General features: G+C 45.5%; 1 protein-coding gene across 1 annotated transcript in view; it reads left to right on the plus strand.

The window, feature by feature from the left end:
* The window catches only part of LOC127582882 (integrin beta-3-like), a 71,396-nt gene extending 47,521 nt beyond the window's left edge, over positions 1–23,875 (plus strand). The window contains exons 11-15 of the mRNA XM_052038508.1: positions 9,052–9,271; positions 9,995–10,095; positions 16,003–16,122; positions 19,665–19,831; positions 21,804–23,875. Coding sequence (XP_051894468.1) covers positions 9,052–9,271; positions 9,995–10,095; positions 16,003–16,122; positions 19,665–19,831; positions 21,804–21,875 — 680 coding nt within the window. The 3' untranslated portion in view covers positions 21,876–23,875. The remainder of the gene's footprint in view (positions 1–9,051; positions 9,272–9,994; positions 10,096–16,002; positions 16,123–19,664; positions 19,832–21,803) is intronic.
* Positions 23,876–24,342: the final 467 nt, after the last annotated feature.

Genomic DNA, 24,342 nt, shown 5'->3' on the forward strand with positions numbered 1-24,342 from the left:
CTTTTCCTCTCTCATCTTAAAACAATGCCCTCTAGTTTTAAACTCCCCTTTTCTGGGAAAAGACTGTGACCGTCCACCTTATCTCTGCCCCTCATGATTTTATAGAACTCCATGAGGTCACCCCTCAGCCTCCTTCAATCCAGGGAAAATAGTCCCAGCCTGTCCAGTCTCTCCTTATAACTCAAGCCCTCCAGTCCTGGTGACATCCTTGTAAATCTGATTTGTACACTTTCCGGTTTAATCACATGCTTCCTGTAGCATGGCGACCAGAACTGTACCAATATTCCAGGTGCGATCTCACCAATGTCTTGTACAGCTATAACATGACGTCCCAACTCCTGTGCTCAGTGCTTAAGCCGATGTACGCCTTCTTCACCACCTTGTCTACCTGTGTCGCCACTTTCAGGGAACTATGTACTTGCATCCCTGGGTCTCTCTGTTCTACAACTCTCCTCAAGGCCCTGTCATTCACTATGTATGTCCTGCCTGGTTTAACTTCCCAAAATGTATTATTTCACACTTGTCCAAATTAAATTACAACTGCCATTCCTTTGCCCACTTTCCCAGTTGATCCAGATCCTGTTGTAGCCTTAAACAACCCACTGCTGAATTACCACGGCAATGTACCAGACCAAACTCAGTAAATGCCTTTTATTGTACAATGAAATTACTTTCTATTCATTGATATGTTCCAGTTTTCATTCAAAAAACAAGTGGTCCATGGGGAAAATATAGTCCCAGCCGGAAATATTTCACTCTTGTCTCAATAGGTAGCAACCTATAATAGGTTCACTAAACCTGCCCCAGATATCAGAATGCAGCAAAATGCTGTGTCAGACTGTGTGGGAAAACCACTAATGGAACGTTATATCTGGGCATTGCACAGCTGTGCTTCCTGCTGTGCTCCGAATGGAATGTTTGCCGTTGCTTCATGCTGGGACCGTGTGCAACACATTGGTTTCCCCTCCATGTGAAATAGCTTTAATTAGCAGTCGCAGACAATTAGTGTTTCATAATGCTCATCAAGGTCCAGGATTCTGGAGTCATTATACACCACAGATCAGATCCCATAGCTCATGGTTTCAGAAAACATCTCGGCAATGCAGAGATGAGGTAGTCAGTTCCTTAAGTTCCTTTGGCTTGTTGAGACTGGAGTTATTCCTTCCCCCACTGCCTCACTCACCAGTCTGGGAGATTGAGTAAAACTGTAGAGCCAACAGAAAAAGATTTCATTAATTACTTGGCTAAGTTCTCAGATTTTATACATTCTGGGTTAGGGATCTCATTTTGAAATATTATTTTCCCCCCAAGTCCTTAAGTTCCAAGAGGAAAGCATGTTTAGAGAACAATTCTCTATCAAAATCCACATCTAAAATCCACCTGAAAAGCATCCAGAAATATGGAGGAGGTCATCTGTTGCCCTGAAATCACTGACCACCTTCTCCTGGACATCACCATTTCTCCCATCGTGGTTCCCAGTGCAGTGTCCCACGGCAAACACAACTCCAAGCACTGGGACATGACCCAGTGTAGTGCGAGGACTGTCTCAGCTCAGGTAGCCTGCTACACTCACAGAAAGCCTTGACAAGCCAGTGAGGCCCCATCCCTGGGCTCACCAGATGTCCGTGTGGTCGGGGCAGTGAATGTTTATGAACGGTGACGGCCTCTAAAATTCACGAGTGTTCAGTAACTGCTAAAAAAAAATTATAGATGTTACTAAAAATATTTTAACATTTTCTTAACATTTAAAGCACTAAAAACATAAAAAATGTTGAAACGAGCTAATAAGTAATAAAAATATAACCTTGCTCCTGGGAGCTGATTTCTTCCATTCATTTGAATGGGGTTGCTGTGCTCGCTCCACGTTTAACCAAGAACACATTTAACATGCAAGCCTCCCATTGAAGGCGGGAAGTATGCTGGAGTCTGTGCTCCCAGTTGGACACCATGAGAAGTCTATTAGTGGACAGCACTGGGGGCAGGGCAGAAGGCTTTCGGTTCATGCCCACTCCAATTATTTACACAGCGACTCATGTGCAGAACATTTTACCCAGGGCTAATCTACTTTGCTGAGACACAACTTGATGTTGCTGGGGTCAGTGTGACAATTGGAACTCAGAAACAAGTCACATCCTACAAATCCTGCCGCTACACCAGACTGTTTATAACTGATCCACAAACTGAGAGTGCTAGAGAGGCAGACTGGGAGTCTTGCCCATCCATTTGCCCGTCTTACAGCTAAATCGAAAGGAAGAGAACAGAACGTAGAGTAAGAAAGTTGTCAAAATACAGCTGAAGGATGTTTTCTGCTTCGGGGTTGAGTCAAAACCCAACGAGTTTCAGTTGGAGCTGTCTGCAGCCCTCATATTCCAATAATTATCCAGCAGTGGCTCCATTCTCTGCAATGGACATCCGCTCTATTGATTCATGTGAGAGGTTTGGATAACCTCAGAAAAAGACAACACTGATGGGCAGCCCAGTCCAGGGGTCTGCCAGGTCCAAGTCACCTGGCCCAATGTGAGCTCCCAGCTCCCACAGAGTGAATGAGGTCTGGCAGTGCCCAGTAGATACATTGTGCAGGAAGAAGAAAACTCAAGACTGATGGGCCCCCTTGAGGATGTCATAATGACAAAATGTCTGCCACTGATCAGGACGTCAACCATTGCCCCATAATTCAATCATCAGTACATCCTCAGTCAACATGGAGCAGACATACCTCTTCTCTTTTAAGGGGTACATACCAATTACTCTGTACACAGTAATTACAGCTGTAAGATGGAAGGTAGCAGTCAAATGGATAGGAATTGGCAAACAGTAGGAAGCATATTCCCATGTGTGGGTGGACCCCAAGTCCTTGACTTCATCAGGAGGCAGTGGCAATGGTGCAGCCAGTGGAACTGCTGCCTCACAGCTTCGGAGACCCAGGTTCAACCCTGAACTCTCAGTGTTGTCTGTATGGAGTTTTCACATTCTCCCTGTGACCCTGTGGGTTTCCCTATGTGCGCCGGTTTCCTCCCACATCCCAGGTTGGTAGGTTAATTGGCCACTGTACATTATTCCTAGTGTGTAGGCAAACAGGAGAATCTTGGGGGAGTCGATGGGAATGTGGAGACAATAAAATGGGAATTGGGTGATTGATAGTTGATGTGTTCTCAGTGGGCCAAATGGCCTGTTTCCATCCTGCACAACTTGGACTTTAAGAGTAATTGGTATGTACCCCTTAAAAGAGAAAAGGTATGTCTGCTCCATGTTGACTGAGGATGTACTGATGATTGAATTATGGGGCAATGGTTGACGTCCTGATCAGTGGCAGACATTTTGTCATTATGACATCCTGAAGGGGGCCCATCAGTTTGAGTTTTCTTCTTCCTGCACAATGTATCTACTGGGCACTGCCAGACTTCATTCACTCTGTGGGAGCTGGGAGCTCACATTGGGCCAGGTGACTTGGACCTGGCAGACCACTGGACTGGACGGCCCGTGAGCGTTATCCTTTTGTGAGGTTATCCAAACCTCTCACATGAATCAATAGGGCGGGTGTCCATTGCACAGAATGGAGCCACTGCTGGACTTAATTATTGGAATATGAGGGCTGCAGACAGCTCGTTGGGTTTTGACTCAACCCTGAAGCAGAAAATATCCTTCAGCTGTATTTTGACAACTTTCTTACTCTCTGTTTTCTTCCCTTCGGTTTAACTGTAAGGAGGGAGGAGCCCTACATTTAGATAAACAGTGATTCAGAATACCGACCACTCTAAGAGAAGGGGAGAGTGGATGAACACATGGAGGGAGAAAGAAGTCCATGCAGGTGGGGTGGGAGGAGGCTGGAGGATGGAAGCTGGCATCAGACAAGGCCACCACCGTAGTCCGGTGGGGCTGAATGTGCTACATGTCCTCCCTAACATCATGGGCTACAGCCCTGCCGGGAAGGGTCTCCCTAACAGTGAGAGTGAGTTGGAGAATATTACCAGTATTATAGCCTAGTCTCAGACCCACTTTTAGCTCTAGTTTAACATCCCTTTCAGACTGTGTGTAATTTTTACAGCGAGAGGTGACAAAATGTTTTATGAGTTAGGACGTGCCAGAGGTACGGCCATGAGCTTATTGAATGGTGAAGCAGGCTGGAGAAGTTGAGGGGCTCCTACTGCTCCTCACTTGTATGTTCGTACCCCTCCCACCCACTGGTAATCTGTGATATGGTTCAAGGGTTACTTGTCGCATACAAGCCTATAGAAGAGCACCTTTCATTCCCTTGAGCCGGTCAGATTATTGCAGATCAGTATTTCTGAATGCCCTTCCTTTATGACACATCCCTTGGGCTAAAAATTTCTAGTAGTCTCAGACCTATAAATCTCAGTAACCCAGGCATCCATGGTTACTTGGGGAGAGCGTTCCAAATTTCCACGACCCTTTCTGAGAAAAAAAGTTCTATTTGATTTCTCTCCTGAATATTAAGATTATGTGCCTTTATATGAGCTCCCATAAAAGGAAGAAATATTCCTCTTTATCTACTGCTTTATCATTTAAGTACTTCAATTGGACCACGTTTCCATCTTCTATGGAGTTAGAGCTGTACAGCACAGAAACAGGCCCTTCAGCCCACCAGATCCATGCTGACCTTCTTGTCCGTCTGCACTAATCCCATTTACCCGCAGTAGGACTGTATCCTTCTATGCCTTCTCAAGAGAAAGCAAACCAGGCTTGTACGCAGCCAGGCTGTATTGTCCTGCAGTCTTGCAACTTCCAGTAAAAAATGAGAATTTACTAAAAGCTTTCTTTTGGTTGAAAAATCCAAACCAGATAGCATGAAACTGCCGTGGTTCTCCAACTGTCAAGCAACACCAACAGTTTTCAGAACATTCAAAGCCACAATCTCAATCTCAGCAATTCCAAAATACAACTCTCTGGTTGCCCACAGCAACTCAAGCAGATTCTGAAGAGAGAGAAAGAGAGGGAAGTTTGGTTTGAGGTAGCAAATCTTCAGTGGAACTGGGAAGGAAAACAGTTTCACAGGAATAACTAAAAGGAAGATTTCTTTAGGTGAATGTTGTTTTGAAGATAACATCTTGTATACAAGTAATATATCACCTCAATATAGGAAGGATGTGGAAGCTTGAGAGAGGGTGCACAGGAGATTTATCAGGATGCTGCCTGGATTGGAGAGCATGTCTTATGAGGATAGGTTGAGCGAACTAGGGCTTTTCTCTTTGGAGAGAAGGAAGATGACGGGTGACTTGATAAGGGTCTACAAGACAATAAGAGGCATAGATCAAGTGGACAGTCAGACACTTTTTCCCAGGGCAAAAATGGCTAGCACAAGGGGAAAAGGAGAATACGGTGGGTCTGGAACACCACGTAATGTTGATCAGCCCAGCTGCCTAATGTGGCTAAACCCATCTCTGTGTTTACCAGTAGGGTTTCTGTATACCCAATCAAGAGTGCACACTTCCTCCCTGAGAAGGCACACCCTGCTTAATTAAAGTCAAGGAAGTTAGTCACAACAAGGTGACGCAAGAGTTTTGGATTACCCAGATTCCATGATTAAAACAATTCCTTCTCCTCCTCACCATTTCCAACCACATCCGTGGGTTGGAAGCAGCAGCCCCCGGGGTTATCTGGTGCCATGTGAGCACATGGATGATAAGAGGTGCAGAGGCTCACTGAACTTATCCATCCATATGCAGAAGGAAAGATTAATCATTCACTCAAGTGTGCTGAAGCACTTCACCTAATGGACCCTCATTCTCTCTTATTATTCCTTTTTCATTAGGTGAATGTTGGTTTGAAGATAACATCTTGTATACAAGTAATACATTGCATCATTGTAGGAAAATTGTGGAAGCTTCAGAGAGGGTGCAGAGGAGATTTACCAGGATGTTGCCTGGATTGGAGAGCATGTCTTATGAGGATAGGTTGAGCGAGCTCGGGCTTTTCTCTTTGGAGAGAAGGAGGATGAGAGGGGACTTGATAGAGATTTACAAGATGATAAGAGGCATAGATCGAGTAGACAGAGACTTTTTCCCAGGGTGAAAATGGCTAACACGAGGGGGTATAATTTTAAAGTGATTGGAGGAAGGTATAGGGGGGATATCAGAGGTAAGTTTTTTACACAGAGAGTGGTGGGTGTGTGGAACGCACTGCTGGCAGAGGTTGTGGGGGGCAGATATATTAGGGACATTTAAGAGGCTCTTAGACACATGAATGATAGAGAAATGGGGAGCTATGTGGGAGGGAAGGGCTAGATAGATATTAGAGCAGGATAAAATGTCGGCACAACATCGTGGGCCGAAGGGCCTGTACTGTGCTGTAATGTTCTATGTGTAATTTGTTGTGTCATAGTTGTAGCTTGCTGAAGAGGAACAAGTGTCACGGGATCCATCATCCCTAAAGCTTTGCACTACCATTCTCAAGTCTAGGTCCAATGTCACTAATTAACAAAGATTAATTGGACTGATTAGTCAGTGCCAGCATTATACTTGTATAATGGAAGTGCCAGCAAGGTAGAAGGTGAATTGGATGGGCCTTGGTCTCTTATCATCTACTCTTCACTATGTTCTCTCTCTTTCGTTTTCTCACACTCCTTTGCTCATGTCACGTTTGTTTTCTTACTTTGTTATTCCTTCTATCCCTCTTTGTCTCTATTTCTCCCTTTTTTCTCCTTTGTTTCTTCTCCCTTTAACCTAGTTTCTTTCTCATTCTATTCATCTCAAAGTCTACGTTGTCTGAAGGTCAGGCTTCTGTGCCTGATTTCCAGTTCTCAGTTTCATGGGCCTCCAGTGGAGGTCTTTGCCCAGTCCATGGGTGGAAAGGGTCTCGGGGTATGTGTGGGGGGGGGGGTGGGAGCAGGAATTGAGGGTTAGGGATCAGGGCAAGGGTTTGATGGTGGGGGGTGTTAGCAAAATGAAAATGATCCAGTTTATTTATGGGAATTTTCTACAGATTCAACAATACACCATACTGGTGAGGGAATTTCCACAGAACACTTTATTTAACAATTAAAACAGTTGCACTGAACTAAAATAAAAACAGAAAATCTGGAAGTACTTGGCAGATCATGAAACTTCTGAGGAGAGAGTGAGTTGATGTTTTGGGTCAACGACTTGAAATCTTAACTGTTTCTATTGCCACAGAGACTGTGTAATTTGCTATTTCCAGTATTTCCTGTCTTTATCGCAGATTTCCATCAAAGGCAATATTTAATTTGTGTGTTACAAGGCACTTATCATAAAGAGACAGAGTGTTCCAAAACACATTTAAATTTATCCACACTGGATTGACTCACTCGTTGATGATCCTTATGGGGAGTGACTGATTCTGCAGGACACTTTTTTAGGAATGTTGGCCCTTGCCCTCTCTTGAGTCCCATCTCATTCACTCGCTAGGATGATCTCCAATCATTCATCTTGCAGTAGTTTGGAATGTCTGACAGATATTATGGAACAAAACACGCTCCGGGTGACATTGTTTACAGAATATCTTCAGGTGCTACTGACTTTGCATTTCAATCTTTATTGTTAAAGTACATAGGATACGCTGCTATAGGCAACTTCTTCAAAGGATCTCCAATGTTCTGTTTGAAGTCTCCGACTGCCTGTAGTTCGTGACTCCTTCCCTGTCCAGCTTAGAGAATCTATTAGTTATTTAGTTGAATTTCCCATTCCTTACCACTAGTTTTCTATTTGTATTGACATCTCCAGTACTGGGCAGTACAAGTGGTATCACTATGGGCACCCATTGACTGAGTATCTCAGCAGCTAAATCCCAGAGAAAGTACACACTGTTTCTTGCAGCACAGTCTGTGGACCTGATGTGTCAGCAGCCTGCAGTTTGAGGAGATGCCCAGTCAGGTCTCCCAATCTCAGCCAGGTGTCCCTCTCAACAACGAGGAAGCATCGGTCATTTCTGCTCCAAGCAGAAATGGACATTAAGTGAAGACAATGAAGTGCAGCTACTATTGTCAGGCAGGAAAGATGGCAGCTGGCTTGTGCACAGCAAGCTCCCACAAACAGGGGAGGGAGGGGAAGGGGAGGAGGGAAGGGGAGGGTGGGAAAAACGGGCTGGGGAGAAAGGAGGGGATGGGGCGGAGCGGGTGGGGAGGAGGGTGAGGGTGGGGCGGAGCGGGTGGGGAGGAGGGTGAGGGCAGGGAGGAGGGTGAGGGTGGGGAGGAGGGTGAGGGCAGGGAGGAGACGGTAGGAACAGGTGAGGAGGGGAGAAAGAAAGGCCCCTTCATTATCTGTAGGGGCACAACCAATGCTGGGAAAAGCTCAGGTGTACTAACATGGATCGTGCATGGAACCCCAGTCCCAGTCCACAGTTAGGACGGGTTCTCCCAGAGTTGATGGCTTGTGTGACCTACTGCAGGCTAAAGTGAATTTATGCAGTTAACATCTCATGAAAAGGCACCACATGATCCAATTTCTGTGGAACTATATATCCAAACTAAAAATAACCCTTGACTTTATACTTATATCAGCAAGACATTTCAAAACTTCAGCTGGAGGCAGGAGTGAAAGTGAGGTAAAAGCAGAGAGGGAGGGCAGGGTCAAATGACGAGGGGTCAAAGAAGGGAGTGAGAAGGAGAGGTGAGGGCAGGGAGTGAGGGTGAGGGTTGAAAGACGGGAGTGAGGTTAAGGGGATGAAAAGGGTTGAGGGCAGGCAGTGAGGAGGGGGCAAGTTTGATAAGATTTCTTTATTAGTCACATGTACATCAAAACACACAGTGAAATGCTTCTTTTGCGTAGAGTGTTCTGGGGGCAGCCCACAAGTGTCGCCACGCTTCCAGCGCCAACATAGCACGTCCACAACTTCCTAACCCGTACATCTTTGGAATGTGGGAGGAAACCGGTGCACCCGGAGAAAACCCACGCGAACACGGGGAGAACGTTCAAACTCCTTACGGACAGCGGCTGGATTTGAACCCGGGTCACTGACGCTGTAATAGTGTTACGCTAACCGCTACACTACCGTGCAGGGAGGGTTTGAGGGAGTGCAAATGAGCTGTGCACACGGGTGGATGTTACTGAGTCTCACTGCTGCCTTCCATTCACACAGGGAACGGCCGATGCCAGTGTGGAGAGTGCAGCTGCTTTCCCGGCTGGACTGACAGTTACTGCAACTGCAGCACCAGCACAGATGACTGCATGCCCCCCGTGGGGCCCATGTGTCACGCCCGAGGCGAGTGTAAATGCGGGAAGTGCGTGTGTACAGGAGGGGCGTACGGCGACCAGTGTGAGAAGTGTCCCACCTGTCCCGATGCCTGCAACTTCAAAAAGTAAGTCTTCCCAGTGCCACCCACCTCACCACCCACCCCCTCCCCGCCCACTCCCCGCCCACCCTCTCCCCCCTCCCCACCCTCCTTCCTCCCCGTCCGCCCTCTCCCCCTCCCCGATCACCCTTTCCTCCCTCCCTGTCCACTCCCCACCCGCCCTCTCCCTCCTCTCCGCCCAGTCCCCCCACCCTCTCCCTCCCCTCCTCCCCACCCCCTCCTTCCTGCCCCTTCTTCCTCCCCTCCTCACCTGTCCCCTCCCATCCCCACCCACTCCTCCCTGCCCTCACCCTCCTCCCCACCCCATCCTTCCCTCCCTCTCCTTCCCTCCCTCTCTTTCCCTCCTTCCCTTCCCCTCCCTCCCCTGTTTGTGGGAGCTTGCTGTGCACAAGCCAGCTGCCATCTTCCCTGCCTGACAATAGCAGCTGCACTCCACTGGCTGTAACCTGCTCTGGCACATCCTCAGGTGTAAGGAACGCTATGTAAATGCAGACCAAACACATAAAGTGAAGGAACTTATCTGTTAAAACCAGTTCATGTGGTAATGAATATCCAGGCACCCTGCAGGCACCATGTTTCTTGTGCTCAATATCTGCACCCAATCACAGCCAGAACCAGCGAGGACCAAAGGAAAGAATCTGTGAATAGGCTTAAAACTCAGCCTGTTCTTTTGTTTAGAAGTGTAAAGCATGTGTTTTTCTGTGATCCCTCTCCTCCCTCCCCTCACAGAGGCTGTGTGGAGTGCAAGGTTTTTAACACAGGAGAGCTGAAGGAAGAGGACAAGTGTGAGAAGGTGTGCCGAGACGAGATCCGATTCGTGGAGACGTTGGGTGAGTGTGCAGAGTTTCAGCCCTGCCGCGTGCTGGTCGGGAGAGGTGTAGGATGTACCTGGTGTCAGGTTCCCGCTTGCCCCAGCCAGATCTATCTCCATTCATCAAACAAAACCTACACAACCGAAAATGTTCTGAAAGCAGTCAGCCTGCAGATGTATAACCTGATTTGCTCTGGATATATAATTCTCTGTGAACAATGCAGAAACTTTATTACCCAAATATATGTCCCAGAGTCAGAGAGGGAAAGAGAAACTTCAACCCACCACCCATGTCAATCCTCAACCGCCCAATTTTACACAAATCCCACGCTAACCCATTTTATTCTCCCCACATTCCCATCATGGATGCCCCCTAGATTCTACCTCTCACCTACACACCAGGGCCAACTAACCTATCAACCAGCACTTTTTTGGGATGTGGGAGGCAACCAGAATGGGCCACATTGAAGAAACCCATAAGATCACAGAGAAAACATGCAAACTCCACGCAGACGGGACCTGAGGTCAGGATTGAACCTGGGTCACTGGAGCTGTGTGGCTGCAGCTCTGTTAACCACCCCTGGATGGAATGCTATCCAGTAATTCCTCTCCCTCACCAGCGTGCTGTCCACATACTTTGTCCCTGGGAATAAAAAGGCAAAAAATTGTAGATATTTCAAATCTGAAATAAGGACAAAATGTGCTGTAAATCACTCAGCAGGTCAGGCAGCGTCTGTGGAGAGAGAAATAGGGTTAACTTTTCAGGTTGAAGACCTTTCATCGGAACTGGGAAAGAGAGAAAACGAGTTGGATTTAGGTTACAGAGAGGGTGAGGGAAGGGATGGATCAGACTAGGGTAATACCTCTGGTAGGGTGAGATCAGGGGTAGACATGGAAATAAGTCATAAATGAGGTTATCCCATTGATGAGTTAATGAGGAGCAGTTAGAGACAGGGAATCCAAACCCAGGAATGTAAAAGCTATGAAGTGGAAGCAGTCAGAGACTGAGGACACAAACAAAGGAACATAAAAGTTGTGAAATGCAGGGCTGTAGGACATCCATGGCAGGTCAAGCTGCGAGCAGCAGGAGGCAAACTGAGCCAAGGTAGCACATTCTGAAGCAGGTAAAGAAAGCAAGTTACCTGAATTTGTAGAATTCAATAGTGAGTCCAGAAGACTGTAACATATTCAGACAGAAGACAAGGTTCTGTTCCTCAATTTCACACTGAGCCTCACTATAGCAGTGCAGGAGAACATAGAGAGAAAGCTCAGAGTAGGACTGGGATGGAATTAGCTCTACCCAGGCAACCCTGGCCTCAACCTATCAGAGAGACTTTCTTAGTTTTGGCCACATCTACCCACCCTATCTGCAATTCCAATAATCCGTTATCCAACCATTTGGAAATCCTAATGGTTGAGCACCTGGCTCATCAGATAATGTTTCCCTTCCACTCACCGGGGCCCAGTTCCCGGGATCTCTTCCGAAACACCAGGATCGTGGTTCCCACATTCCCTTCCCACTCACCGGGGCCTTCTTTCCTCTTTAAACTGACCAGTGTCCTGATTCCTGCACTCCCTTTAAGCGTAAAGGGTTTACTAGGAAATTTAATACAGTATTGTGTAAGATCTTAAAAAAAGTGAATTTAAAAATGTGTAGGGATATTAATAGAAACAACATCAAGTAGTGTGGAAAATCTGCCAGTCTGTCACCACCAAAGTCCCAAGTGTGCCAGATTATCAGAACTTTACTGTAACTTGTTTCCTCTCGTTCCCAGTTCTGAGGAAGGGTTGTCGACCTGAAACATTGATTCAGTTTCCCTCTCCGCAGATGCTGTTTGGACTGCTGGGTGTATCCAGCATTGAACGTACTTAATAACCTTCTCCCAGGCACAATTTTACCCAATGACACCTCTCTCTGGGCACGTGGTTTTGCCTGGTAACTGCTCTCCTTGGGCACAGTGTTCTCTGGTGTGTGTGTTGTGTGTGTCGGGTGGGCAATGGGAAAACACTGGGGAATTAAAACAACAGATTTTCAAGAAGGCAAGGAAAATCATTTGTTGTTGCAAGTATATTTCAGAGGTGAACCGTGATAAAATAATCAAATTAATTGGTTAGAGAGTCCAGTATACAACCTGTTTTCACTTGGCACTTTCTCTGTCTCTGTCAGGAATTTATTGAGCTTGATAACTGCAACAATACCCATTCACCCACACCAGCACCACCCTTCCTCCCATTGGCCTCGTCAGTCTGCCAACACTTATTAATGTAACAGCGCTCTTGGGGGTTGAAGTTAATTGGATTAAAAACACCTTTTTCAGTGTTTAATAAACCTTGTCCAATCACGTTCAAAGAGTTCAATGCTACTTTCAATGGAAACAGCACACTGCATTGAATAGATACAGTAGATTATGTTCAACAGGATTAATGCATTTCATTCAACATCTACATTTCATTGCATTCAATGAGTTTGGTGTATTAGTGTAGTTAATGCAGTACATCACTTTGCAAAGAAATAGTTCACCATGTTAACAGGCTAACTATATTACATTCAATGAGTCCCTGGCAATGTTATTGTACAAATCGAGGACACTCTAACTAGCCCGTGCTTGCTGAAAGGCTTCTGATATTTCACCACACATAAGTCCCAAGGGGTTGTGCCTATTAGAATTTCCCCTCAGGTCTCCAGCAATTGCGGAGAAAGTGAATTGGGGCGGGGTCACCCAGAGGTGTCAGTGGGAGAGAAAATTGGGTCAATGAAAGAGCAGGGGTCAGGCAGATGAATGGGTTGCATCAATTAGACAAATGGAAGGGTTTTTATGGGAGAGGGTGAGGGGATGAGGGTCAGGAGAGCTGAGGACATTGGGAGTGAGGGGGAGTGATCAGTAATGATGGGTACTTAAAGAAGGCACCCCAACTGGAGGAAGTCGGAGGCTCAGACTTTCAGGCAGGTTTAGTATTGGACCCCTTTAACTAACACGAAGAAGTCCTTAACGTTCCAGTTAAAACTGGCCTCGGTGTCCTTAAAGGCTCAAATACACAGTGGGATGCTGCATTGGTGAGGGCAGGTGAGCAGTTTACAACTGCTGACATTACTGCCCCGATAATCTGTCCGCACCACATTACATGTTCACGTACACCACAACAATTCCAGCCCGTGATCTGCAAACCCCACCCTGAAAGTCTCCCTCCAAGGACAAAGGCTGAGCACCCAAGCCATAAATAACATGCCTGTAAGTTGGACTGCACGGTGCTGTGGTCCTACACAATGCAAAGTCATTTTCCCTGGATGATTTTCCAGGTGGAAATCAAGCCAAGCCCAAAACTGGATGGGGCACTTGAACACAGCGCAGTGAAGGTTCACCAGGTTGATCCCTGGGATAAGGAGGTTGATGTGAATAGCTGTTGTGTAGCTCAGGCCCATACTCTTTGAAGTTTAGAAGAATGAGAGATGATATTGAAAATATATGATTCTGAGTGGGATTGACACAGTGGGTACTAATAGGATGTTTCCCCTAGTAGAGGTATCTAAAAAAAGGGGTGTAGTTTCAGAATAAGGGATTGTCCATTTCAGGCAGAGATGAAGGAATTTCTCTTCTCATTATGAATCTTCAGAATTCTCTACCCCAGAGAGATGTGGAGATGGAATCATTGAATATATTCAATGTGGAGATAGGCATTTGAGTCAAGGGGCACGGGAAGAGGGTGAACAGCGGTGCTGAGACCAAGACTGGATCAGCCACGATGTTGTAACTGGTGGAGCAGTTCAAGGGGTCAAACTGTCTCTTGTTCCTTCCTGGTCATGGTCCATGCCAACACACCAGGACTGGAAATTCATTTGGATGGTTCCAAACAAAAAATAATGTTGTGTCCTCAAATTCAGGCTAATCCAGAGTGGAGAGATTTTCCAGACATTTCCAGTGCCAAAGTGCCAATTGGGAAATCCATTCCTAATTTTTCAACAACAACTTCCTTCTCCCTGGAATTTTTTCTCCAGTGCTAAACTTCCTCCACTATAGCTTTTCACTGTATCTTGGTACATGTGACAATAATAAACCAATTACCAATTAACTACAGTGCAAAATTCAAAATTCATCTGCAGGAAGATTCTCAATCTGAGTGGTCTGGAAAAACAAAAGTTCTTATTTACCCACAGTGCCACCTGCTTTTATTAACCCGTCTCTCAAACCATGCTGTTCAAAGGGCAAACATTGAAACTGTATTCTTTGTCCTCACTGAGATCTCTAACTCCCTGTGACCTCAACTACCACGGGGGATGGAAGGGCCAGATGGTCAAGGGTGAGGAGGTGGGTGGTGCAGGAAAGGGTGAAGTTTGCAGATGGATAACAGTTTGGGATTAAGCTTGCACATGCCTGTGAATCTGGATACGAGTATCCATTTGGGAGAGCAGTATTTCACCTTTTCATCCCTTGTGAGATCATGAAATTTTGTCTACTATTGCTCTATTGACCATTGATCAGATAACCAGTGCCAGGGATTCTCACTCCTGCAGAAATTAGTTAAACTAGCTCTTGCCAATCTCTCCTGTTATATTGGTCCTGTCAGGGTTCCTGTAACCCCAGTACACAGGACCTTGCTCCTGTAATGATGACTTATGAAGACTTTGCTTGCCCTCTCTCCCTCTCTCTCTCCTCCTCTCCCTCTCTTCTTTTTCTCCCTTTCTCTCTCTCTATTTCTCTATATTTCTCTCTCCAAGGCAGCCAAAATATGTATTCCTGCTGCCTGTCCGTAATGGAAAAGATGTCTTTAAGGGTTAATACTCTTCTCTGACTGGTGAGCAGTAACATCTCAGCAGCTGCTCTGAAGTTACCTTGGTCCCATCAGGAACTACGTGCAACATGCTGTAAACGTTCCTTCTGGGTGTTAAACATCCTAATGTTGTTTTAAAGCTATTTTTGACTGAGGTCATGTGCAAAATACATTTTAGTGCACCAGTGATAGATGGTCTTATATCTATTCCTATCGGTTAATCTCACTGCTGTTACAGACTCAGTGAAAGTCCTTTTAAGATAGAGAGTGTGTGTGTTTGTGTGTGTGGGGTGTGCTTACGTCGATAGAAAATAAAGGACGTAATGACGTTGTTGAAGAAGTCAGAAGAAGAAGAAGAAGGAGAGAGAGAGAGAAGGGAGAGAGACACCAGCCTGCTAGTTTTCTCTATCGATGGATGAGAAACAATAACTGTGTCTGCCACTGAAATCCATGTATGGAAGTTGGAAGTAATCCGGTGGAGTTCACTTTGTTGCTGACCTGTAGAAGGAAACAGGTATTTGTGTGTGGACGACCACGGTTCGGATGCTTTTCAGGGTGAGGAAGTCACTACCGAGTAAACACTGGAGTGTCGTTTGGGTTCCATCGTGGAACATTTGGAGTTTGTATTTACTCTCTCTATGTTTCTCTACGTCTACGTCTTATCTTCAGACAACGGTGGTTGTTGAAGAAGCCCTTGCTCATGTTTCACCTTATGGCTTGCGGAACTGAACTTTAAGAACCATTCCTGAACTGGGAGTTTTGGACTTCGCCACACACACACGACGAGTTTAGTTTTGGGGTTAACGTTCAAGGTTTAACATTTTTGAATTCTAACATACTAACATTTTTACTTTTATTTTACGTATTATCATAAGTAGTGATTAATAAAATAGTTTTTAACACTGAATCATGCTCAGTGTGTTTCTTTTGTTGCTGGTTCGTGACACTGCATTTATTTTATTTAACCCTTAAATTAAAAATGTGATTAACAAATTCAGTGTTAAGTTGATAACTGGGCTCAGAGCTCTCGGCAGGGGCAAAGTGAACACAAGTGTACAGGGACACTGACCAATGAGCAATTGTGCAGGTGGATTTGTTTGCTTACAGTTTCACTCTGAGTTGCACGGTCTGACTTTAGTTTGTGCTTTTCATTTGGTAGAAATAAAAGCCAAGGATGCTGTTACCTGTAGCTACAAAGACGAGAATGGCTGCATCGTTCACTTTGGTTACCACGAAGAAACAAATGGAAAATCCATTCTGTCCGTTATTCAAGAACCAGGTGTGAAAAGCAATTATTCTTTGAGCTGCATTGCCGTGCTTTACCTGTTTAGTTAGTTGTATTTTCTTGGTCTTGTTGGTAATTAATACAAAATGGATGCATCACAGAATCCCTAAATCTTACAGTTTTCAGGATGTTATGATTCTGCAACTAAAAAGAGCTATGTACCACTCCCTTGCTCTTTCTCAGTAATTCTCTAATTCTTGCCATTTCACATGTATCTATCTATTTATAAAGACAATATACATATAACCAGTTCCTGTTTCAAGATTACTGTTAAATCTGATTCCAATACTTTCCCAGGCACATGAACAATTCATTGCTTAATACATTTTCTTGGTACCACCTCTTCTTCCCTCTTCAGTTAAGTTCAACTTTTATTCTCTGTTTACTGACCTTCCTGCCACTGGGAGCTTTACTTACTTATTATGGAATACAGAGAGGCTATTCAGCCCATAGGTCTGTGGTGGCTCCTCACAGAGCAATCCCATCAGTCCCATTACCCTTTCCCCCTGCAGCCCTTCCCCTCTTCACCTCGTTCTCCCCATCAACTCTCCGATGATTCTTTTGCCACTTACCCACTCAAAGTAGTCATTTACAGTAGCCAATTACCAGGGTTATGGGAGGAAACCCACACAGTCATGGGGAGAATTTGCAAACCGTACACAGACAGCACCCAAGGTCAGGATCAAACCTGGGTCAATGGAGCACTAAGGCAGCTGCACTACCCGCGGCACCACCATGCCACCACCAGGTTGACACCACCGAGACCTTCCAGGAGTTTCATTGACCTCTGGGCTCTGCTGGAACAATCTCAGGTTTTCTGGTCTCTTCGCATAACTCAGTAGGAGGTTTGTGGTGACAGTCTCCTATGGAGATAAGCACCTTGTTTCTATCTGAACCACCTAACTCTGGGCACCTGAAAACTTGGGACAAGAATAGAGAGTGTGGGCCCATGATTTTGCCCCAAGCTTAGGTCTGAAAAGGGCCTTTCCTTTCCCAAACAGATTCTGGGATATTCCTACTTTCTGAGTATCTCCTCTTGCAGAAGAAAGAAAGAATTGGAGCCAGACTGAAGCCCAGCTCCAGCAGCATCTTGTTGAGTCCCAGAAGTGCCCAGAGCGGCAGGTCTCCTTGATGGTCACATGTCAGGATGGCAGGAGAGAGTTGAGTCTACTCCCTGTTGTTTCGGTATAACATTAGCAACCCTGATGTCCACGTCTACTGCCCCTGTATATAATGAAGAATCGACAACAGTGCCCAATACCTTTGTTATTTCTGTATTGGCTTCTTCCAACAATCTAGAATGCAGTCTACTTGGATCAGGTTGCATGCAACTTTTCTGTACCGCAATCTTTTATTCCTCACCTCAATCCATTATCTTCCTATCTATAACTTGTCCTCTCATTGAGGCATCAACCTCTTCCCTTAGCCTATCTTTATCTGCCTCCTTCCTTTTAAGTTCCTGATAGCTAACCTTTCTACTTTACATGTCCATAAAATGTTTTAGGGTCCAGTTAAGGTTGCATGCTTGTCTTTTCTCATAATCTTTACTTTTCTACTGCATTTTAATTTTTGTTTCTCACCTCTACTTTCTATATTTTTCATTGTATTAACAGACATTCATCATTAAGTCCCCCTTTTCTGTTTTATATTTTGTTTAGAGCTTCCGCCTTCTTCCCACAAAGGAATTAGTTTAGCTCGTACCTGAACTATCTCTTCCTCAACGTCTTGCCCTTTTATTACTAACTTGGTTTACCTCTCCTGGATGTCTTTAATCATTTGCTGTAGCTCTTCTCCAGGTCGATACCTTGGATGTTTTCTCAGTTCATTGTGTAATTACTCGAAACCAAATTGTGTTGCAGCCAGTCTTGGTTCCTGTAACACCCTACAATTAGCAAACTTTATTTACCAGAACTATTTCCTTCCTAGCTGGACTGAAGTCATAGTGCTTGAGAAGGATGTCCTGTACACATTTCAGAAATCCCTCTTTCTCCTACTGTGAACATAACGTTTCCCTCAGCCTATATCAACAAAATTAAAGTCTTTTCCTACTATTACTCCATTTACGTTCCAGTTTAAAATGTTCCATCTATTTCTATTACACCATTTATACATATATAACAAACACTCAACAATGTAGCAACAGTCAAACAATTCAGCCCTGGTGCTTAACAGTATTTCCTTTCGTATTTAGAACATCATCCTTAATCAATATTGCCTCCTTGTTTTCTTCCCCCATCATTCTAAATACAGGTTGAAACTCTCTAGTCCGGCACCCTTGGGATCTGACCGGTGCCAGACCACAGAAATTGCCGCTTGATCTCCTTCCTCCAAGCAGGAGACCTGCTCTTTTTAACATTGTTATTTTAGACACTGCCCAGGTTACATAGGGGTCCGAGGACTGTCCATAACCTGAGGTTTCTGTAGGTCTGTAACGCTGTTGGCTGAGTTTGTAAAAGTTTCACTGGTAGGTTAATTAGCTACAGATTAGTACAGATCTTAATTAATTTTAGATCTTAGTTAGAATTAGTTAATTAGTTCACTTCTGTGCTACAGATTCAAAACATACAGGACCATAGAATGCTGGACCTGAGAGTTGCAACTTGTACTCAGCAGAGAGAGATATCAAGAGACGATCTTTGGCCTGTTTTGAACCATGCTGTAATCTTTTGTGGCAGCATCTGCCTGCAGTTCACAACTAGAACACAAAGAACATAGAACAGTACAGCACAGGAAAAGGCCCTTCAGCCCACAATGTCGTGCTGAACTAATTTAACGGGTAATTAAATGCGCAACTAAACTATTCCCTTCTGCCTACACAATGTGCATATCCCTCCATTCTCTGCACATTCATGGGCCTATCTAAGAGCCTCTTAAATGCCTCTATCGTATCTGCCTCCACCACCACCCCTGGCAGCACATTCCAGGCACCCACCACTCTCTGGGTAAAAAACTTGCCCCACACATCTCCTTTGAACTTTCCCCCTCTCACCTAAAATCCATGCCCTCTAGTATTAGACATCTCGACCCTGGGAAAAAGATACCAGCTGTCTATTTTGTCTATGCCTCTTACAATCTTATAAGCTTCTATCAGGTCTCCCCTCAGCCTCCACCACTTCAGAGAAAACAACCCAAATTTATCCAACCTCTCCTTACAGCACATGCCCTCTAATCCACACAGCATCCTGGTGAACCTCTTCTGCAACCCCTGCAAAGCTTTCACGTGCTTCCTATAATGGGGTAACCAGAAATGATTGCAATACTCCAGTTGCAGCCTAACTAGAGTTTTATGAAGTTACAACTGATCTTACTATTTACATAACAGATACTAATGTAAATATGGTTTAATGGATCCTTTGTTACTTCAGACTGGCCTCTGTGACTTTAGAGTTATATTTGATTTTACACCCGGTTGATATTTTTCTGGTCTTGCTTCTGCCCACTACTTTCTCTGGTTGTCTTTACCTTTTATTGAGCTTAAAATACTGAGAAGTAGGCATCCAGAGTCTGCAGAAGATAACGTATAATTTTTTTCCCAGAATGCCCACCCCCGTTGAACCTGCTGATCATTATCCTGCCTTTGATGGCTGCCATCCTCCTCCTGGGCCTGATTGCATTGCTGATTTGGAAGCTGCTGGTCACCGTCCATGATCGCAAGGAGTTTGCAAGGTTTGAGGCAGAACGGGCCAAGGCGAAATGGGAGATGGTAAGGAAGGGTTTAGACCTGCTAACTGGGGCCACATCACACTGCGGACGGTGCAATGATACAACATTGGGGCGAACTGGTGCAGGAGCTGCCATGTTGCCTGAGCAACATTCAATCATAAGCAGACGGAGAACTTCTCCAATGACCAACACAACCGAGTCTGGCACAATGTGAACTTCTGCAGGTCCCCTCAGCTGCCGCAGTTCCTGCAAGTGACTGCAGTTCAGAAGTGCAGTAGTGATTGTGAAATATTCGTCGGTTGTGAGGGATCTCCAGATCCCTTCAGTGCCTTTGAATTGCCAGGGCAGTTGCCCAGTTTCTAATGCCAGATGAGCAAATTATCCTCCAGATAAATAATGGGAGGATAAAGACTGTGTTTGATCCCAAGCTCTGGGCTCTATCCACAAACTCCAACCCCCTCCCTGACAACAGCCCTAACCTGAACCAGGCTGTTCGTAGTGTTGGTTTTATCTGAGGATGAGATGACTACGGGACTATTGCCTACTCTGCATCTGGCTCATGTACTACGGAACCCAGGTATTCCACTTCCCTGATTCTACTGCCATCTCGTAGCTCACAACAACTCCAGTCCACTCATCATTCAGTGAATGTTGACCAACACAGATTCCCAGTTACACAGTGCTTCAAAGCTTAAAAGTCTTATCCTTGTTTTCAAATCCTTTCATGACCTCACCCTTCCCTGTTGTTGTAACCTCCAACTGTACAACCCTCCAAGATACCTGCACCTTCCAATCTGACCTCTTGAACTGCCTGACTTCAATCATTCAGTAAGGGATGTGCCTACATTTTTCTGGGTCCTGAGTTCCCCCCTGTAAGCTCTCTGCACCATTTTAGAGAATTCCATAAACCAGGCCCCTTTAACACAGAATTTTAGTGCTTTATGTCAGATTTTGTTAGAATATGCTGCAGTAAAGCAGTTAGGATGATCTGTTCTGTAAAGTTGCTGTATCAGAACAGGTTGCATAGGGATTGCATGCATTGCATAGAACCTGTCAGGATCTATGTTGGTGTTCAACACAAAACATGCTTCCCTCAAACCTCTATTGCTATAAAAACTTCTACATCCCTGATCTACTGCAGAAACCAGTGTGTAACAGTCCCTGCTGGTGCGAGAGGATACTCTCAGCTGTCCTGCTGAATCCACATTGTTGTGTGACCAGGGAAAGCCAAGCTCTCTGACTGTGATCATGCATAAGCTCACAGTGCCCATGAAACAATGATGGTGAGGCTTAGCCTTTCAGTTAAAAGCCAATGCATTTCCAAACATTAAAGAAGATTGCTTTGATGTTCTGCAGGGACTGTCACAGTATGACAGAGCACTGCACGAGCAAACCAATTCTTTGGAAATGAAAATCAATAAAACTGCAGATGCTGGAAATCTGAAATTAAAACAGAAAATGCTGGAAACACTCATTGTCAGACAACATCTGTGGAGAGATTTCAGCTGTCACTGATCCTCCATCCACAGATGCTGCCTGACCTGCTGACACTCTCCAGCATTTTCTGTTCTGATTTAGTGTTTAGGAAATAATGTCCAGCAGGATTATGGCATCCATTGCGAACTTCAGAAGTTTGTGTTGTGAACAGTTTCACTCACTATTCAGCCATTGGCCGCTGAAGTAGAAACAAAGAATGTGGAAACACCCAACAGGTCAGTCAGCACCTGGAGCAGAGAAACAGAGCTAATGTTTCCGGTCTGTTTTTAGCTCAGTTTTTCAGCATCTGCAGTGCTTTAGTGTCTGTTGGTAGCTGAGGCCCAGCCAGGGTGTCCTGCTGCTGCAGTGAGTCAGTCAGCTTGCACCGGCAATACCACAGTTCCTGCACCAAGTCAGCGCAGTTGTTCCGTCAGACCGGTGCCCAGTATGGAGCGTGACTGGGCCACACCTCTGTCAGTGAGTCCTGTGATACGGAGGTAAAAACTCACCATGTTCTTGAACCTGTCTCATTTCAGGCCAACAACCCTCTGTATAAAGGGCCAACGTCAACCTTTACAAACCTAACCTACAGCGGCAAGGCGGATTGAAGGAGACCTCGTCGAAAGGGGACACTGGACAGCTTCAATTGGGTTACGCTGAGCACAAAACCAAGGGGCTTGGGAATTTCTTTTTTAATGTGATGGCATTGCTTCACTGTCCTGTGATGAACTACACGCAGCAACAATTTCACCTGTAAAACCCACCTACCCAGCGCACTGGACTTTGAAACTACACTGAGCCTGGTCTCCTTTGCCAGGAGGTCTTGGAGCCTTTGTAACCATTGCCTTAAGCACTTAACTCAGGACTGGTTGAGAGGTTTGGAGATACCTAAATATTGCCTCTATTATTTATAAATGCACTTTAGCACGCTCTGCTTTACAGAAGGTTAGGCAGGACAGAGGGAAGCGTCGTCCACGGGCAGGAGGGTGGTATTTGGTAATTGATTTATTAATATCACATATACTAAGATACGGTGAAGAGCTTTTTGTTTGCCTGCCAGCCAGACAGATCATTCCATACATTTAAGATCGTTGATAAATGAATCAGACATTAAGAATTAGTTTTACAAGTAATCTGTATAGGTGGTGGAGCTAGATTCAATAGGTGGTGGAGCTAGATTCAATAATAATTTTCAATAGGGGAATTGGATGTATATATTTTTCGATGAAGGAAATTTTGCAGGGTTTTAAGGAAAGAGCAGTGATGTGGGGCCAATCTGATTATACTTTCAAAGGGAACAGCACAGATGTAATGGGTTGAATCACCCGTGTTACAGTGAAGTCCCTTAATTTTGTGTACAGACCGGAGGGTCCCCCCACTCATTGCTAAGTGTTGAGTTTGGCAGACCTATTTGGATTTCCCAACCGGGCTTCAGAGGTGCCAGGTTTAGGGAGGAGTGGGAACAAGACTGTCTCCATTCCCAGCCACCATCTCATTGCTGCTGCTGGATGTGGCTGTGTTTGGGGATTGACTGTGCCAAGGACAGAACTGAGCTCCAGTATGCCGCCCTGTCAGGAGAACTGGACTGTCGGTTCACTGTTTTTGATCATCTGACAGAGGATGAGGAGGATTCTTAGCCTGTGGAGCCTGATCTCCCCAAAGGTTGCCAACTTTAGAAACCAAGGGGAGTGATGGGTCTTTAAGGCTCTGGAATCTGGAATAATTTCTTATTCCAAGTTCCTCCCAGATTGACCACGTTGTGCAGATACATTGGGAACTCCACACTTCACCATTGTAGGTACCAGAACTTCACTCCCATTTGACTGAGTCTCTTGTAATCTGTTTTCCAAACGCTGGAGACCATTGGGCTACACCCAGGAAGGTTGCGCAACACAGTATGTAATTGGTTGAACCGTGCTCCATTCACATCCCTCCTGTTGGGGGCTCAGGGGCAGAGGGCACTGCCCCCGGGTGGGGGAGAGCTGTGCTGGGGTCCGACCACTGCAATTGGCACCCCCTCCCTTGGTCAACCAGGTTGAAGGTGGGAAGAGCAGAGAATTCTCAGTTCCAGTGACCTTCCGAGGCTCCCGCTTGCTAAATCCAGATGTGCTGATGTAGAAACAGAGAGAGGTTAAAACTGGAAACAAATGTGAGCAGGTTCTGGAATATATTAGCATTTATTTTAATTCCTAGTTATTGACTGCTGTGTAAAATGCCATTAAAATGTTTGTGTCTGTATAGTAAGCCTTTTAATCATTTGGGAGTGTGGAAGGAGTACTGCTGATTCATCTGACCATGTATGCACTGAGCATAAACCAAAGATCACTCACCTCAGATTCCCTCAGCACTGTTCGATTCTGCTGGCCACAACTGTGCGTGGGAAGAACACAAAGCTAGCCTACAATATTGAGTTGCATTTACATGACGTCTTGGACGCAGACAAAAGTGAGCAAAGAAACAAGATGCTGGAGGATCTCAGCGGGTCGGGCAGCATCTGCGGAGGGAAATGGACAGACAACGTTTTGGGTCGAGACCCTTCATCTGGACTGAAAGATAGAGGGGAGATGGCCGGTATAAAGAGGTGAGGGGGAGGGGTGAGGCAAGAGCTGGCAGGCGATAGGTGGATCTAGGTGAGGAGGGGGTGATTGGCAGATGGAGGAGGGGGGAGTGGAGGTAGCGACAGAGGCTGGGAGGTGACGGGTGGAGGTGACAAGGGCTGAAGATGATGGAATCTGATAGGAGAGGAAGGTGGGGCACGGAACCAAATAAGGGAAGTAAGGTGGGCAGGTGGGAACAGTAGGGGGAGGGGACACAGGGGGAGGAGTGTGTGGTGTCTTGGATGCAGACAAACTTGACTCAGGTCCACAAAAATGTGAGTGGGAGAAATGATGAGCACAAAACAACCAAATTATCATAGAAATACAAAGTAATGTTCTTCAGGGGAGAAAATCTGCCATCAGTACTTAGTCTAGTCCAGGTGTGACTCTGGTCCACCAATGTGGCTGACTCCAGGTTCTCTCTGTACTGGCTAACCTAGACATTCAATTCAAGGGAAAATTTGGGATGGGCAAACCA

The sequence above is a fragment of the Pristis pectinata genome, chromosome 25 (genome assembly GCF_009764475.1).
Source record: "Pristis pectinata isolate sPriPec2 chromosome 25, sPriPec2.1.pri, whole genome shotgun sequence".
Classification (NCBI taxonomy): Eukaryota; Metazoa; Chordata; class Chondrichthyes; order Rhinopristiformes; family Pristidae; genus Pristis; species Pristis pectinata.